The following is an 18,106-nucleotide window of genomic DNA, read 5'->3' as shown; positions in this document are numbered from 1 at the left end:
AGAATATGCAGAGATGATAACATGATAGTAAAAAATATGGCTTTGTTACTTTTTTACATCAATGTTCACCACAGTAGCGGAGTTTTCCATAGTAGTGGAAAATCAGTTTCTTTTTAATTTCCACCAGAGAACACATCTTAAACAAAAGTGTCTGAAGGATATATTGAATAAATAGGTAAATAAAATAACAATTCATATAAACAACAGAAAAGGCAAAATAAATAGCTGACTGATCAACATTGAACTTTAACTTAAAATTACCCCACTACCAGAGGAGAGGATTCTTTGACCTTCAGGTAGTGAGGTGCTTTTAGTGACTGCGATTTACTAATTTGCCTAGTACAGATACCTGTACTACTCTAGGAAACGGAGATCATGGGCAGACAGAAAACCAAGACACTGCAGAGGAGCTGATACCACTTTTCTAAGTAACAATCACAGCTCACAAGTAGTCAATAAGCATGTAGACAAAAGGTACCTGATACAATCTACTTAGGACATCAAAAAGCATTTGATAAGATCCTTCACCAAGGACTCTTTAAGAAACTAATAGGCCGAAGGGTAGAACAGAGTACCATTGAAGGAAAGAGAATTACTGTAAGACTGGAAAGAGAAGGTCAAAATAAATGCTCAGTTTTCTCAGTGGAAACATCTGTAACTCCGGATTTTATGCTTCAAGCATATTCATAACTTATCTGCAAAAAAGGATAAAATGAGGTGACTGCTGATGGCCTTATTTTAGGGTAGTAAAATCAGCTGCAGCAGGACCTAACAATGGATAATCGATGAGGAATAAAAGACTTGGTGGTAATAATAGATAACTATGACAAGGATAGTTCTGAGCTCAACACTAGTCAAAATTATAAACACTGATACCAATTATTAGGAAGGGAACAGATATGTGCTTAGAAGAAAGATGGGGAAACTCACAAAGATAAGAGAGAAAGGACAAGGACAACCAAATGTACAGAGAAACTTCCATAATAATGACAACTACATTAGCCTCTTATTCAGATCTAGGTATTCCATCCAGGAGGATACGACAGATATCGATACAGCCACAAATAGCATAAATAAGACCGATACAAAGCAATGATTCACTGTTCTTCCCAATACAAGAAAAATGAAAAAGTGGTTGATACAAACGAAGCATAAGAAGCTGGCTGTTATATGGGTACAGATCCTGATGCAAAATTCTACAAACACTGAAGGCACACGTGGGCTCAAAATGCAATCAAATGCACGGAAAAGTTTGACCAAGGCTACCGTTTACAAAGACAGTCACTCTATTTCAGTATGCTGTTGAACTATGAACTGTTAGCATGTTATTCAGTGGGATTTTTTTTTCCTTGCTGTTACATTAATGCAACACACATTCTTGCCTGATCCCTATCAGCAAGGAGACATTGAGTGACTCAGTACACCTCTATGCTGGGTTCTTAAATCACTTCTAATTACAGACAACTAAATGGACCCCTCACAAAGTTCTACTGCCAGCAATGCAGTCCCAACATTACTTCACAGTACGAATACAAAAGACATTTATTTCAAGTCTCATAATTGAATTTTGAAAATTATCCACTTAAATAAGTTTTATGTTCTCAAGTTGCAACACTTTTTAAAAATATATTTATAAAAAACACTGAAGAAATTAGGAACTACTCTATTGGTATTATTTTACATTACTGCCTTCTACAGAAAATGACCAATACTGAGTTGGATGAAAATGCTGCGGGTAACAGCAAAGACTACAAATGCAGTGAACACAAAGACTTAAACTGACAGTACGGCACAAACCACAAAGCAAGGAAAATATAAATGCACTTGTTGAACAAGAGCGCTGGAAGGGAAAATTGCTCACTTTAAATAACATTCTGGGAATTAACACCAGTATGTCATATTATATGGCTACAAATACTTAAAGAGCATTCTGTTCTGCATACTTCACTTTCATTGACCCTGAAACCTACAAATCAGCCATTCAGTCTAAAAATCTTCAGAAACTGGTATACCAGTAGAAAAGATCCAGTCTCATATGAAGTAACTCATATGAAGTAACAACAAATTTGTAATTACAGTACAAATCAGAGAATTACAAAATGCCACACAAATACTGCGTTTACTTCAGTTTTTAATTAACAACAATCCTCATATAAAAGGCCTAATGACTTGTTTTTCACAGGTGTATCTGACAAGCTAAACACTTCAAGAATATTTTCACTGTTACTCTTGAATTTTTTTAAAATAAAAACAGTTCTATTTTGTCATTTTGCAGCCTACAGTACAAATTAGAAAAATATGTTTTTAACTATACCAGAAGGTGGTGGAGCATCTGTCAGTAAAGAATGTACGTCTTCCATTGCATCTGTATCATCAATCTGGAAAAAGGAGTAATTGATAAAAATAATGTTGCTGTTCCAATCAGAAGTTTCAGAAAGATGTAGAAACTCTGTCAACAAGAGATGACATCTGGCAGCAAAACTGAGATTCTAAAAAAGGATTCCATCAACCAGACCTCTGAATCTTAACTAGCAGCCTATGACGTGCTTAACAGCTGAAAAACAGTTCCCTAAAAGCAGTGGGCACTGAACTCCCAGAAACTGCAGTAGATTAGACCATAATGACAAAGAGAGCATTTTAAAAAAATTTAAAATACTGAAGAAGGTTGCACACAATTACAACTTTTTCCAACTAAGGACCTTTGGCTACTAGAGCTCTCAGTGTCTGTGATCATTCTCTGTCTATTCCAATGACACACAAAAATCTTTCCAGGACTTTCCAAGAGCAGAAAATCAAATAGGAAAAGGTAAATTTGGGGATTATTAGTTTTTCCTATCCAAATAACTTCTACTTCATCCAATCTTTAAAAAGTTGTTGCTTTCAATCAGACCAAAAACATACCTGCTCTGGTACCTTCTGTAAAGATTTCTGTGTCATCTGTCTTTAGGTTCATTCTGCCTTACTGATTTGCAAGAGATCCAAGTTCACCTCTAATTTCCAACATTTTCTTGTCAAGTTTTTTGGAAATTGCTTATATTTTAATTCTGGTATTAAAAAGGTTCTCTGTCAGGTACTGTTTCTCCTTCTCTCTCCCTCAAAGTAAGAGGAGTTGTCTTTTTTTCCCCCCCCTCCAAAAAAAAAATACAGATAGCCTTACCTCTCATAATTGTCTTCGCAGCATCTCATAGCATTTCCTCATTACAGTCAATTTTTTATCACTTTTTCTTACATATTTCCAGTGAACAATGATTTTACTCTTGAAAGGTCAGAGTCAGGAGCTTCACTAAAGCACCCAGAATATTGTTTCTGATATTGAATTTCTTAACAAAGACAGTAGCAAGTGGTTCCAAGAGGAAAAGTTTTTTTTCTACAAATACTGAACTACCAAAACACAGGAATGCATATTCTAGGACCACACATTCACATAATGTAAACCAGTAAACATCTGTCCTTAAAAATCAGATCTTCTCTTTCTTGCTAACTTTAGCACCGTTTATCATGTACTCTGTAGTACACTACAGTATACTCACAATTTTTCCCTTCCACATTGAGATCTCCTCCTATCCCTCCCAAGTGTATATATTACAGTTAATAAGTAAGGTAGAAGGAAGAATTCTCCAAAACTGTTAAAAAAAAAAAGAGCTGAACTCTGCTTGCAGCATATAACACAGTCACAGACCTTAACATCCTCATGTTTGCTTATAACGTATCAACCTCCTTTACGAGGCAACTGGACAGAAGCTTCATGCTGAGCTTTAATTATTACTCTCTCTCTTCTATTTGACAGCCTTTAAAAGTGAAATGGAGGGTGAGTTTACGTTTTGCCAGTATTTTTCATAACTTATCCAAAGGATCTCTTGCAGTACAAGAGTCTTTGGGAGGGGAAGGTGGGTTTATGCCTTACACAATCCTCTATTTTTTACAAAGGCATTAGATCCTCCACTGTAACAGCAGTTCATTTGAAAACAGAGGTAAGAAAGGAGAGTGAAAAAACAACAGACTGGGAGAGGCTGGTATAATAAATCATAGAATGGTTTTGGTTGGAAGTGACCTTTAAAGGCCATCTAGTCCAACCCCCCTGCAAGGAGCAGGGACACCTCCAACCAGATCAAGTTGCTCAGAGCTCCGTCCAGCCTGGCCTTGAATGTTTCCAGGGATGGGGCATCCACCACCTCTCTGGGCAAGCTGTTAAATTGAGATTGGTTGGTACTTCTGCACTTTGAGTAAATTTTTGCCCTCCTTTCCTTCAAAACCGTACAATGTTAAAATTGCATCTTTGAATTTTAGTGAACAGATAGGTAAACGAAATCTATATTCTTTATCTATAGCTGTTGTTCTTATTTCTAGTTGTAGAAAGAATGGGAAGGTATTTTCTGAAGTTTTAAATTCTTGAACTCTGAAAAACAGCAGCTGAAATTCAGAAAAGCTAGTCTTCTTTTATGTATTCTCTTGACGTCTTCTTTTGAATGTTATGAATACTATCAGTTCTAGAAATTAGTAATTCTGAATATCCACCTGTAACAGTAAGAGTTTTGAAATGGGGAGATGTTTCTTTGCTAAATGTAAAGTGTGACAACACAGAACCTCGATGTTAATAAAAATACATCTAAGTTTTGGATCAGTCATGACTGCTGCTTGAAGTAGGCAGAAGGGTATTTCTTACAGCTCTTAGTTATTACTCTAGATACTGCTACATGTTCATGAATAGCAGGGCTATTCAGATATTGTTCCTAGACATAACATAGCTATGCTTTAAGGAAACAGAATAAGAGAGATATTTTCTATTGATACAAAATGGAAAAATTCATATACAATTTAAGAACTATCTTTGGAGATGAGTAAGAAAACTTTACTCTTTTTTAATATGTCTTTCAGGAAAATAAAACTCTTTTTTTAATACATATTTCATTATCTTCAGAAAATGAGTAGTGAAAACATTTATCACCTCCAAGACAAAAGCATCCTTTTTCCCATGTGAAAGGTCTAGCTCTGTAACTTCATCAGAGCTTTCCGATTGAGATCTTAATAACCTGGAACGTTGTCTTGGCTCTGGAATGGGAGACCCAATGATTTCCTCAGGTAGCTCCTAAAAAACATATAAAAATTAACAGTTGTTTTATAAAACTTAGAAATAATTTCAATTTTAAGTGATTTGTTAACAGTTCCAAGAATGAGAACATTCTGAAAATAATTTTACTGAGAAATACATGTAAATAAGTACAAACTGATTTGGATATGTGGCTTAAGAGATCTGAAAATTCAAGCAGGCTCCCCAAAAGTAGTGAAAGGAATCTAGATCTCTATTAAAAAAACAACTTATGTTCTGCATGATTCAGTCAATAAGAATTCATGGATATACATGGTGTGTATCTGTTTGACTCAGAATGCTTTATTTTTTAGGAATATAAAAGCTTTACTTACTGGAGGATTAATCTCATAAAGTTCCTTGTTTTTTGCTATCGTATCATTTATTTTCTTTTGCATGTGAGATATATGCTGCTCATAGGTGCCATCATTTGGAGTCTTCCCAGCAATCTGAATACCACCAGGTGTTGGCAAAGCTGCTAGATACACACCTGTTGCAGACTTTTAAAAAGTCATTAAGAAAAATGACAATTATATAAGCATGTACTTTGAGTATTTTCACATAAAGTTTTCCCTAATGCTTATGCTATAATGGACAACACTGTGACATGCACATTACAGCATGATCTCTTCCCATAATAAATGTATCTCTCTCTCTGGTTCACTTATGAAAAAAAAAATAAATAAAATCACTCTTCTTTTAATAAACTGTCTCCTTCTCATGGGTGTTTTCCATGGTAGAGCTCTAAACTTACATAAAAGTTTCAAAGTAAGTATGAATTAAAACCTCTGCCCTAGTATATTTTGCATAGGCAAGCGATGGTTTCCAGGATTTAAAATCTGTCCAAACCATTTACAGTGTCACTAAATTTGTGACAATACTATTTACAGAACACAGATCATCAGTTCAGACAAAAGAACAAGCAAGTCAGTCAATATTACTCAAACATCCCCTTACACTGTATCTTACCCTTCCTATATAGGAAACAGCAGCATACTTCACTATTCTAACCCCACATGACAAAATAAGGTTAGAAAATAGTATTAATTAACACTTCTTGGCTATCTCTAAGACACTTAGAGAAACCTCTCATTTATTTCTTCAGTGCCGTCAAAGAAGAGGCAACAGATCTTTCCCTTGTTGGTAACTAATTAAAATATTAATTGAGAGACTTAATTGACCTTATTTGTCATGGAACTATAATGCAACCTGAGGAACAGGGATCTGTTTGACAGGACCTTTAAAGAACACAATCTTTTTTTTTCTATAATTTATGTCATTAAACCATTTAAAGTTTCTTTTCCTCTCATATCCTTTCTAATAATCTTGTCCTTCAACAGAGTTCAGAGATTCGAATCTTCTTTTTCTAGTGCTGAAAGACTGTCCTGAGTTGTCAACAATTAGATCCTCATTCCTTTCCACCACTTCACTTATTCTTAAAACGACATTTCAGTATCTCTAGTTACTCTGAATTCCACAACACTTCTATGTCTTCGTATCCTGAAAAAAATACTGTAAGAAAGCAAAAGAATACCAAGATTAAAACTGTACTTACTGCCAACCCCATTAGCATATTTTCACCCACAGTGATCTGAATTCTCAACCCAAACAGAGCATTCATTCCTCTCAGCTTAAGTTTATTCATCAGTTGGGTGTGCACTTCATATTCCATAAATGGCAAGAGATTACTGATAGATGTCGCATTTGCTTCAGCTTGAGCTTTCTTCTTCAGACGGCATAACCTGACAATATGAAACAGTAAAACGACACCAGTGGATAAACAGTTTTCAATGGACTGCTGAAGACTCAAAGTGATCACAGGGTATTTTGATTCCCCCCTCCATTGTATAACCGAATACAATCAGTTTCTTTTTAATGTATTCTAAAATACATTAAAAAGAAATGTAAAAAATTAAACTCCCATCAGAAAGATCAAGGCATACCGAGGCACCGAGTCTCAATAAGTAAGATTTGATTTTCATTTTTAATACGAAACTCTGTATTTATACTAACAAAAATGGGTAACATAAAAAATAAATTTATGAAACAGAACAATTCATAACATTCAGCAACATGTCTAAGGACTGTTATCAGACAGAAACAACATGCATCATACAGGGTTTTTGTCGTAATAACAGCACTGAGTAACTACGTAACGTAAAGAAGTTTTCTACAGATTCCAGATAACCATCTACTAGATGTTCAGCTAAATATATTAACACTCCTATCATATAGCAGCAACTATTAAAATTTGCGCTGCTCACTTTTGTCAAAGCAAATACTGAAGACAAACACAACTTCTTTGCTGTTGCAAGTTATCTGGCATTTGTTCAACATTCCCTCACAAAACCAGATTATTTCAAGGGACAGCTACAGCAGCCCTTTTCAATTGAGCCTCAGGCCTGATGAGGTATATTCTTCTAGATTGCTGCCACTGTAAAATAAAAATGTCAGTTCTTTGAAAGAACGCCTTGAGATTGACTCATCTGAAAATTTGTCTTTTCAGCTTTTCTTCTATTAAGAACCCAAATGCAAAAATTTATTTCTGTTGATGAAAACCTCTTAAAAACTTCATGTACAAGCATAGGAAATTATATCTACTGGTAAAACTTTTGAAATTCCTATTAATACAGTTATTCAAGGCACACTTCGGAATAAAGAAAAAAAAAATGCCCTCACAGCTCAAGCACTAACCTGATTAAAAATACTTACTTTAAAAGAATATAAGAAAGAGTATAGAAATACTATCTCTGACTCTATTATGTTAGTAATATTCCACTCTTTGGGTTTAGTCTTGTAAGCTGGAATTCAAACTCCACACCAATTTAATGACTGCCTAACTTCAGTGACAAATTTTCGTTCAAAAAGAGCAAATGACAGCTATGTATTTCAGTGATGTGAACAGATGACACTTTCTTCTAAGGACCACATTTATTACATGATCAGGAAAACACAGTAATTCACCCAACTGTAATAAGTTCACGCCAAAATCTTCCTTTTTTTCTTTTTTTTTTTTTTTGGAGGACAGGAATGTTTGAGGAATCACTCTAGAGAAAACAGGGTATCTGCAAGTGTTCTAGAGACAGATCAGGGATCACCATGTGACACTGGAAGTCTATTTCCACAATGGAGCTGAACACAAAGTTTAATAATATGGAAAATACCAAAGGAGGAGCACAGAACACAGCAGATCCCGTAATTCTTCTCTAGCATAAGTCAGGGAAGATAATCACAGGATCATCAAAAAAACTCAGGTGAGAAGGGACTTCAGGAGGCCTCTAGTGCAACCTCCTGCACAGACAAAGCAGAGTCAACTCTGAACTCGAACCAGGATGCTCAGAGCTTTATCCAGTCAGGTCTTGAAAATGCCTTGAAAATGGAGACTGCACAATCTCCTAGGCAAACCGCTCCACTGCCCGACTGCCCTCCATGGGTAAGTAGTTTTTCCTTACATCCACTCTGAATCTCTCTTGCTTCTACTTATGCCCATTGTCTCTCACTCTTGCACTGTGCAGCATTGTGAAGACCCTTCATAACCTCCTTATCGGTACTGGCAGGCTGCTATTAGGTCCTCCTAACCCTTCCTCTCTCCAGACTGAACAAGTCCAGCACCCGCACCTTTCTCTTCAAACGGCAGGTGCTCCTTACTCCTGTGGTAGCCCTCCACTGAACTTGCTCTAGCTTCTGATGTCTCTCTTAATCTCAACAGAGGACAAAACCAGGCAGCAATCATACTGGCTGATCCCTGTCTACATGGTGTAACTGGCAAACTTAAAGAGAATACAGTCCACCATCCCATCTATATCATTAAGATGTTCAAGAGGACAGGTGCCAACTCAAATTCAAAGACACAGCATAAACTGGACATAGCCAACAATTCTACGGAGATTATTTCAGTTATGGACATCGGCACAGAATTAACACAACTGACTTAAATAGTTCATTGAATTTCCAGTGCAATAGTTGTATCTGTCCACATCAGCAGTCCCAAACAGCAAGTTAAAGCATGAAAATTCTTACATTCAGGCAGACAAGACACATCAATTTCCATAGGCATTAAAAAAAAAGGCAGAACATTTACCAAATGCCCATCAACATGGACAAGTTACCAGATGTCCATCAATAAACATGACACGTAACAGACGGGGAGGAGTTCCTTCTCCTCGTGTACCCTAATACACTGTCATTAACTCCTAGCAGTTCAACATAAAATTTAAAGATTTGATGACACACTGGATTTTAGCAACAGGAATTCTTTCAAAGATCTCCAGGATTTAATGAAGAAAACATTTTGATAGATACCTGGCTTGAATAAGACATCCCTTCCCAATAACTATTGCCTCTACAGGAAGATCAATTGTGGTGAAAAGAACATCAGGAACTTTTTGCTTCCTGCAGTTGTAACAGTAAGTGAGGTGAGCAGGGAATGGCATGTTCAGTTCATCATATGGTATATGGCAAAATCCACAACCTGGTGGCGAAGCTTCTTCAATCCTAAAAATACATTATGGAGAATATACTTAAAACATCTGCATCTTATTAACAATGATCAATGTGTGCACATGTGTACAAACATCTACATATAGCTACTTAAATCATACACTGCAGCTATACTCTGCTCCACTATACCAATGTGACAAGTATTGCATTTTATGAATTAGAAGAATAAAATTAGACTGCACACTACTAGCTCAAATGCTATAAATAAAACTTGCACTGAAATTTGTTATGCAGGGATCAAGAAAAAGTACATACAATGACCAACAGCTTATATAAACCTAAAACATTACTGAGTTGGCTTTAGGCACTATGATTTCTAAATGTAGTCCATGGTACAACAGTTGTACAGAGAATCTGCTGTACCAAACACAATAAAAAGTCTCTTTTACATGGATTGTGCCCAAAAACTTAAACAAGCCTAAGAAACAGAACATAAACAACAAACCAACCATCCTACTGAAAAGCAGCAAAACATATATTTACATTGTAAGAAGAACAGCAAGATTATTTCCTAAGATAAGGTATTAGGTAAAACTTGTTATTCACTTAGAACACTTAGTCCCTCTCCCCCATAAGAAATATTCAGGAACGACCACTGTAAGAATATGAACAAGGAAAGCACAAACTAACTGCACCACCGCAAATATATTCTGTTTGACATAAACAATTCTTCTCAGTGAATTTTGAAGAGATGCTTAAGCAAATTTGTCAGATTTGGAACGTTAGTTATCACAGACTTTGGCAGATACATTTTGTTTCAAACATGGGCTTTGTCTGTTTAGTTGTTTTACCTTCCTTTGGCATTTCTAATCCATGGTAAGACTCTCAGTAGCATCAAAATACATATTTGGATAAAAATGCAGTTTTCTTCCTATTATGAACGTGACATTTCTTTCTCTCCATCATATAGTGAATATGGAAATAAATATTTTTGTTCTGGCTACAGTTTTCAGAAGTCTATCTACACAAGAAGATAATGGCCTCCTGCTAACAAAGTAAAAGAATACTACTATGTTGGCAAGGTTATTATGGGAAAAGTAATACAAGTGCTAATGTGTAATAAATCGCCTTATGACTACAATAATCCCTTGAAATATTTGATAACTATCCAGATGAATATATAATAAATTACCAATATGCATTAGTTAATCTAATTATTTCTTGCCAAAAAGAACTATTTGTCAATACTCATTCTTCAAATTTTATTTGCAAGAGCAGAAATAAAGGGAAACTTCATGTTTTTCCTTCAGTTTCCTTATTTTGCTCATAAACTTCAACTAAAACATACATCTTTTGAAAGAATCTGGCACCATCTTTGTCTTACAAGTGAGCTATTTTCTCTCCCATACAGCTCTTAAATAGTATATAGAGAGCATATATACAGATACTAAAGCCATAGCAGCATTTGGCATATGTAATTTACCATACATGTATCATTTTTTGATAGTAAGATATAAAGTTGAGAAAGATACCTGAAGAGCAGCAAAGAAAAAAAACTGAGTTATAATCTGTGGTTAGTAGTCAAATGTGTTACCTTATTCAGACTGTTAGAAATAAAAACAGAATATCTAATTTGGTGCAGAGTTCCATTACTTCTGTTGTTGTTGTTGTTAGTGAAAAGCAGAAAAGTGGTTGGTCCCGCATCCTGCACTGTAACACTGTAACCTACCCTAATAGAGAAGAACTATCTTGGCTCTGAGGAAAAAAATCAACCTCTCCCTTCTCTGACCCTATGGAAAAGAAGCCAGGCTGCCATGACAACCTTTGTTCCAAACAGCCTTCCATGGTGCCATCCTGAAGAAACCTAGGGTTCAGTACAGCTGCTGTGCCAGACGCGGACAAAATACAGACCTCTTCACTATAAGAGAAAAGAATTACAACAAAGTGAATTCGTACTACTTAGAGCTACTTTAATTTAAAACTATTATATTAAAAGATTGGTACAAAAGTCTCAATCAATTCAATGGAAGTACTAATTTTGTGTGTTTGTGCAATTTGATCCATTAAATATCACAAATAATCCTCTTCCGGCATTTAAACCATTGCATAAGTAAGAGATGGAAAAAGACTGAACAGAAAGACTAAAGAGCTTTGCCCTATGTTACAAATAATATGTTATAACATTGCAAAGGCTAACCAGGTTTAAGTATGATTTTCAATATAATGGTTAATAATGCAAAGAAATCCAGCCAATCAATAAAAGTAAAGAAACATTAAAAAAAAAAAAGGCATAATTTTTTACCAAAGTAAAATGGAAATCGATAACCTCATAATGTTATAAACATTCATTCTCAAAATGAAGTTACAATACAACACTGACAAGAGTGCTTCTTGGAGGATAAAAAGTAGCAAACCAGCAAAATTTTACTATGAACAACTAAAATAATGGTACATACAGCATGTAAAGCAACTGACCATATTCCCGATACAGCAGTTAAAGCTCTCAGAAGTACAAAGCATGATCACAGAGCTTTTAATATTTCTGAAATTGCTAAATAAGAAACAAGTCTCTAACATTCAGTACTTAAAATACTGTATTAGAAAAAAAATGGAACAAAGCTATCCAATTATTTTCTAGAATGATCCATGTGCCTTTTTTATTTCTCTCTCCAGAATAATTTTTTATACATAACACGTCTGGCAGACCAGTACTTACAGACAGAACCTTGCTCTTTAAGCATGAAATAAAGTTGAACAGGCAACTAAGCATGGGAACTCTACCATACTAAATTCCTTAAGAAAACTTAAGTGTGAAATAACCCAATAACTGACTGCCTATCTATACAAAAATATTCATGCTTTTTACCAGGAGTCTGACAGTCAAAGTAATAAATCTTCCATTTTTAGTGGAAGTTCATCCCTCAGCAATGTAAACTTGCACATCGCAGTTCTAAGGTATATATAGTATTTAATACACCAAGCAAGACAGGACACAACCAGATAAGACAGTATAAGGAAAATAAACCATGTGCTGTCTATTACAAAGCTAAGTTCTCCTGTTTCCTACTCTACTAGCACAAGCACCTGAATTCCAAAAAACTGTTTTCAAGTTTTGTGAAAGATCAACATATCCGGTAGTTGGTTTTGGGTTTGTTTTTTTTTTTTTTTTTACATGCCATGAAGCAATAAATGTGAAGGAGCAGCAATTGTGAAGCAATCAATGCTGTGGCTTTCAGACTAATCATTTCTGGTTATCTTACTACTTCACCAAGAAATGGTGTGCACTGCTCATAAAAGCACTGTGTAACTCTGTATTTCTTTCTTCAACTTATTAACTGCAAAGTAAAATGAAACTTCTTTTTCCAACTTCTCTCTTTAAAAAAGACAAATCCTTAGTGCTTTTTCTTTATAGTATTTAGGCAAAATCAACTTGACAGAAAAGAAATTCAGATGGCTGAGTTTGGTTCAGTTACTTTCCTAAAGCAATTCTAAACATCTAGCGAGCGAGAGTACTTTTCTGTTTGATAAATCAGACACACCTGATCCCAGGAGGAGCTCTTCATAGATTACTTTCCAGAGCTAGAAATAGACATAACCTTTCCCGGGCCAGAGAGAAGGATAACTAATTAGATTAATCCCAAATTATTTCTCCCAAGTCTCCCAGAAAGTCTGTTATTAAGTCACCAAAATACACAAGATTGGAATTTTCGCAGCCAAAGGGAAAAAGGTAAGACACTGGAGTTTTGGCTGGAATAGGATGCAGGACTGGGGAATTCAGCCTCAGAAAGACTCAGAGCTGCAGTTTAACATGTTAAACAGTACTGTAGTGCTGAACGGCAAAAATAATGACATTCATTTTCCAGAAAGAAATACAGAACATTTACACCTAAAGTATTCTAGATCTATCAGGAAGCATATTCTCCTTTGATTTCCAATTAATACATTCCTACTAAAGAACTTGTGCTTCAGGTTTGAAGTTTACCATCTAAGTACTGGTCTGCCAGTTGTTACCCAACAATGAAACTGCAATACATACACTTTTAGGAAGAGAAGTATTTAGGTAGATTAGGTTTATAAAACTTCATAGATAAAATAACATTGTTACTACAAAAGCAAACATGTAGGTTTGAATATTTAAAAAAAAAAATTGTAAAGTTCAATAGAAAAAACCTAAAACCCAACAAAAACCCCAACCAAAACATATTAAAAAAAAAAAAGGCAGCAAAATACTGAAATCTCAGAAAGTTACTTTAACAAACTCTCTGAAGTCGGTAAAATAGACAGTACCCACAACTGTGTTGAAATAGTTCATCATTTTTAATTCACTGAGGATGAAATAAATTTTCTGTGGCACTTTGAAAAATCAAATCATCATTATGATTTACCAAATGCTAGTTGATTCACTGTAGCCCACTACTGCATGACAACCCAATGCCTTGGCATGGGATTTTATTTCTTGTCTGATTTCTGCCCACCATGCATCTCGTGTCTCTGGTTCATCTGAAAGACAAAGTATAAATGAGTTCACTATTCTGCACTATGTCAACATGAAGAAAGCTTCATGCAATTAAACTGAAAAGTCTAGTTTTTCATATTCAAGTGTTTTGTTTTATCTGGCCACTTTTTATTTCCTAGCTACTGCACTTCAAGGAAACATTAATAGGGCTTTTTCATTCATTTTCTTGTTTATCACCTATGGGAACAGGTTCTGGTAACTTACTGCATTCTTGTTGTTGTCCATGTGACAGATAACACCAAAATACTGTGGATAATGTTCCAGTTTCTACCCGCTTGAAGACCATACTGTCAGTTTCCAACAACACGAGAGCAGCATGTAACTTGCAACAAGGCATCAGCGATACTTGGTAATATTAAAAAACTATTAGTAATAGTAATCTTTGATAGACACCTGACATCTTTGAAATAATCTGAATAATTTTTTAAATCTAGTTGAGAGGAAAAACATTTGTTCAAGACCAGTTCACTAATCAAATACACAGCTCTGTCATCCTTATTGCAGCACTTCTCACTTTGAGAAGCCATAGATATTTGAAACTTCTACATTAATAACATTAAGAATTACAAGATGTAGGTTGACTATGTATTTGGTACCCTGGCAACCACACCTTTTTTTCTCCCCCACTCCCCTCAATGGATTCTTTATCTAATTACCTTTATTGTCTTTGAGGTTATATTTTAAAACGTATCCTACCTGCTTTCCTTGACTACTACATTACAAATGCAAAAAAGAGGGCTACTAGAATAAGTTTATGCAATCCCTTTATTTTAACTGTTCAGCAATTAGTTTCCTAGAACTAAAGCTTGTCTCAGGGGCTTTTTACATATGAAGTAAACAAGTATTGTCATTTACAATTTACATTTACAAGTACTGCTATTTACTGTTTCTTCTTTCAAAATGGTTTACCCGTAACAACAAACTTACTTGAGAATGATGTTAATTGTTGATACACAAAATAAGGGGAAAAACAATAACAATAGGCTCTCAGATGCTACAAAGGGTTCGAGGTAGATAGATTCTTATACAATTTCCCTGAAATCACCTACACTTTGCAGAGATACAAACTTTTAGCCACTGAGATCTCCTTGCTGAATCATAATTTCAAATATCAATGTCAAAACCTGAGATTCATTTGGAACCAATATCATACTACCAGGACTATTTCTAAATACAGTGTATGATAACTCTATATCATACACTAGGTTCTTCGACAACATGACAAACAAAAATGAACGATGCAGATATACACGCATTTTGAATTTACTGAAAGAAAAATACTGTACAGCAAGATGTATTCATTAATGAATTTATCTCAACTTTTCATCAAGAACTAGGCTTTCAGTTTTGTAAAATAAACTAATTACAATTTCTAATTTAAAAAAAAAAAGCATAGAGGTATGTATATTCAACTATCCCTAACTTCAGATGTTAATGTTTGTGTAACTGCGCAACTCATAGCATTGCACTAACAGCAGCCTTGGGTGTGCAGACCAAAGTTTATCCAACCTTTAAGAAACAAACACTAAGAAGAAAAAACCCTACAGTGATAGTTCTCCACAATCAAGGCGAAAATATACACAATTAAGACACAAAACAGACTAAGAATTTTCATGAACCATATCAACCATGTTCCATTATATCCACGTTCACCTTCAGCACGTTTCAATGTATTACTAGTAGAAGCTTGAGGCACTGCACTTCGATGTTTCTCAACATGAAAATACTGTCTGAACACTTTCACTGACTGGGAAAATCAAATGCTTGAGGTGATACACAGTAATCCTGACTCAGATGGCTGGAGTGCCTGGTATCACGGTCTCACACTTTTTAGCTTTCAAGAGCTGAGAATCATGCAGAAATAACCCATCTCATCATAAGGTTGGAGTTCCCAAGCTCAGCTGTGAGAGCCATTTGTGGTACACAAAGGAAAGTGGGAGGTAAAATGTCTGCTCTTTCGCATGTGCATCTCTGTCTGAACAGAGGCTGCGATTGCTGCCACCAGTTAACGGCAGCAGTAGTAGGTGAACAGAACAACTTTGGAAATCCATTTTAAGGCAAAAGCTACAACATCTGACAAAGTGCAGAGCTGTATGGAAGATGTGAGACCACAAGCACGTTCTGTAAATATTATGGTGGAATTGATACAGATCTTGGGAGCAATTCCTCCTTCTCCATGCAATCACAGACAAAAAGACTGCTTATCAATGTGTGTTTCTCTCCATAACAGAGAATTGTTAAGTAGTAGGAAAAGCTACTGAACAATGCTGAACAATTCTTGCTCAATTAGACTTATCATAGGCAGCTGGTTATAAACATTGACTGAACAGCCACACAAATTTTTGTACTTCACAGAAAAACACCTGCAAAGGAGAAGTAAACTTTTTCTAGACATAAAGAGTAAAAAGCCAATTTTACTAAATCATCATTTCTCTCTTCACACCTTTAGGCACTATTTGGCAAAAATTGCTCCTACTTGTCACCAATGACCTTTCTATGACAAAAAGTGCAAGAAAATGTAAAGTCATGACAAAGGAGTTGAAAGTGAGCAACAGGTGAAGTGATTGGGGATGAACAGGGGGGAGTGCTGTGGAATAAAGAATAAGGTTACAAACAAGAATATGACACTGAAAAGGTACGTAGCCACAGTAAAAACTGAAAGAGAATGAAATGTTGAAAGGGAACAAGTATGCTTAAGGGGAACAGAAAAGGTAGAAACAGTAGTGACGGGTCCCAAACTCTACGCAAACATTTAACTTTCCTCCACAAAAATTTAGTTTAAATTAAAGTTTAAGCACAAGTTCCTAGGAGAGTTAACACTTTTTTTTTCACCTGTCTACAAGAATGCCTTATCATAATGGAAAGCATATATTGTTGTGAGGTTGCTCAACACTATGTCTTGCTAAAGCAACATTTAACACTTTCCTCTGAGAATCTGTTCAACATCAGAATTAACAAAACTATTAACTACAGTAATATAAGGGACCATTTTCATTCTTACTAGACATAAGAACAATTTTCCAGTGTTAACAGAATCAGGCCCAGTATCTTCCCAAAAATCCCATAAATTCTCATTGCACAAGTTCAAAAAATTCTATACAAGTCATGCATAAACAAGTGTTTGTAAAGAAGACTGGGTCCTCTGCTTAAGACATTTAATTCAGTATTTTTTTTCTTCCAGAAAGAGGCCAAAAATATGAATCAGTATGTTTATATATAAATACTGTACATTTGCAGTTAACATGAACTTACCTTTGCATATTAGAACACAAAATGATTGTCTACAATTAAAATCAAACACCATGACATTGCAATAATAAATTGATACAAAACACTGAATGCAGTGCAACGTGTAGCATTCATATTCTTCCAACAAATATTTTCACAAGCAGCCTTTTTTGACACATGAGCCACACAATTTCACATGGGGATGCCATTACAGCATTTACAAGTTTAGTAGAGCTAAGGATTTACATAAACAATTAGAGGAGTTAGGGAAGCAGGATGGCATGTGTCCAGTACACTCCGTAAGAGTGTCTGTTGTTGTTCTTTGCTAAGGCAAAAGCTTAAGAACTAAGGGTTTGCAAAGCAGATTCAGCAGACAGTAGCCAGAAACGGTGGGTATTTTGGCGCATGCTTGGATCAGGTGACAGTACAGACTGAAAACTATGGCAGCTCACTGAAATGGTTACAGAAAGTAATGGCCCTGGATTCTAGGTGGAAGCAAAAAGGCAAGCATACACAGCACTCAATCACAAGCTTTTCTAGCAAATCTACTGAGTAGTTTACAGCAAGGTTTATCTACAACTTTAAGCAAAATTGTTTGCAAAAATTACACTGCTGTTATGCGCCCTTTATTGGAAACAAAAGACTGAATATTAAACCTACTTTTATCCATGTTTCAAAATCTGCAAGATATTTATCCAAAGTGGAAGGAAAGCACACTGTTTCTAGAGCTGAAGACTTGAGGAACAGTATTTTCAACAGTATTCTATAAAAATCGGGCCAACTCAAACCTCCTCCAACTGAGACTTTCCAAACTTGTTTTCTTAAACAGCTTTAGA

General features: G+C 35.4%; 1 protein-coding gene across 16 annotated transcripts in view; it reads right to left on the bottom strand.

Moving 5' to 3' along the window:
* Positions 1 to 18,106, bottom strand: part of C2CD5 (C2 calcium dependent domain containing 5) — an 80,034-nt gene that overhangs the window by 18,113 nt on the left and 43,815 nt on the right. For 7 of the 16 annotated variants that reach the window (XM_086756676.1, XM_086756653.1, XM_086756717.1 and 4 more), the window contains exons 11-17: positions 13,912 to 14,026; positions 11,349 to 11,444; positions 9,389 to 9,580; positions 6,642 to 6,828; positions 5,422 to 5,586; positions 4,946 to 5,086; positions 2,315 to 2,378 (exon numbers count right to left, since the gene is read on the bottom strand). In XM_086756676.1, coding sequence (XP_086612802.1) covers positions 2,315 to 2,378; positions 4,946 to 5,086; positions 5,422 to 5,586; positions 6,642 to 6,828; positions 9,389 to 9,580; positions 11,349 to 11,444; positions 13,912 to 14,026 — 960 coding nt within the window. Of the gene's footprint in view, positions 1 to 2,314; positions 2,379 to 4,945; positions 5,087 to 5,421; positions 5,587 to 6,641; positions 6,829 to 9,388; positions 9,581 to 11,255; positions 11,445 to 13,911; positions 14,027 to 18,106 lie in introns of all 16 variants that reach the window. The other 9 variants (XM_086756649.1, XM_086756644.1, XM_086756662.1 and 6 more) reach the window with 4 other exon arrangements.

Source organism: Chlamydotis macqueenii, chromosome 1 (genome assembly GCF_036417535.1).
Source record: "Chlamydotis macqueenii isolate bChlMac1 chromosome 1, bChlMac1.mat, whole genome shotgun sequence".
Classification (NCBI taxonomy): domain Eukaryota; kingdom Metazoa; phylum Chordata; class Aves; order Otidiformes; family Otididae; genus Chlamydotis; species Chlamydotis macqueenii.
Note: the sequence above shows the minus strand (reverse complement) of the source record. Positions and strands in the feature narration are given on the sequence as shown.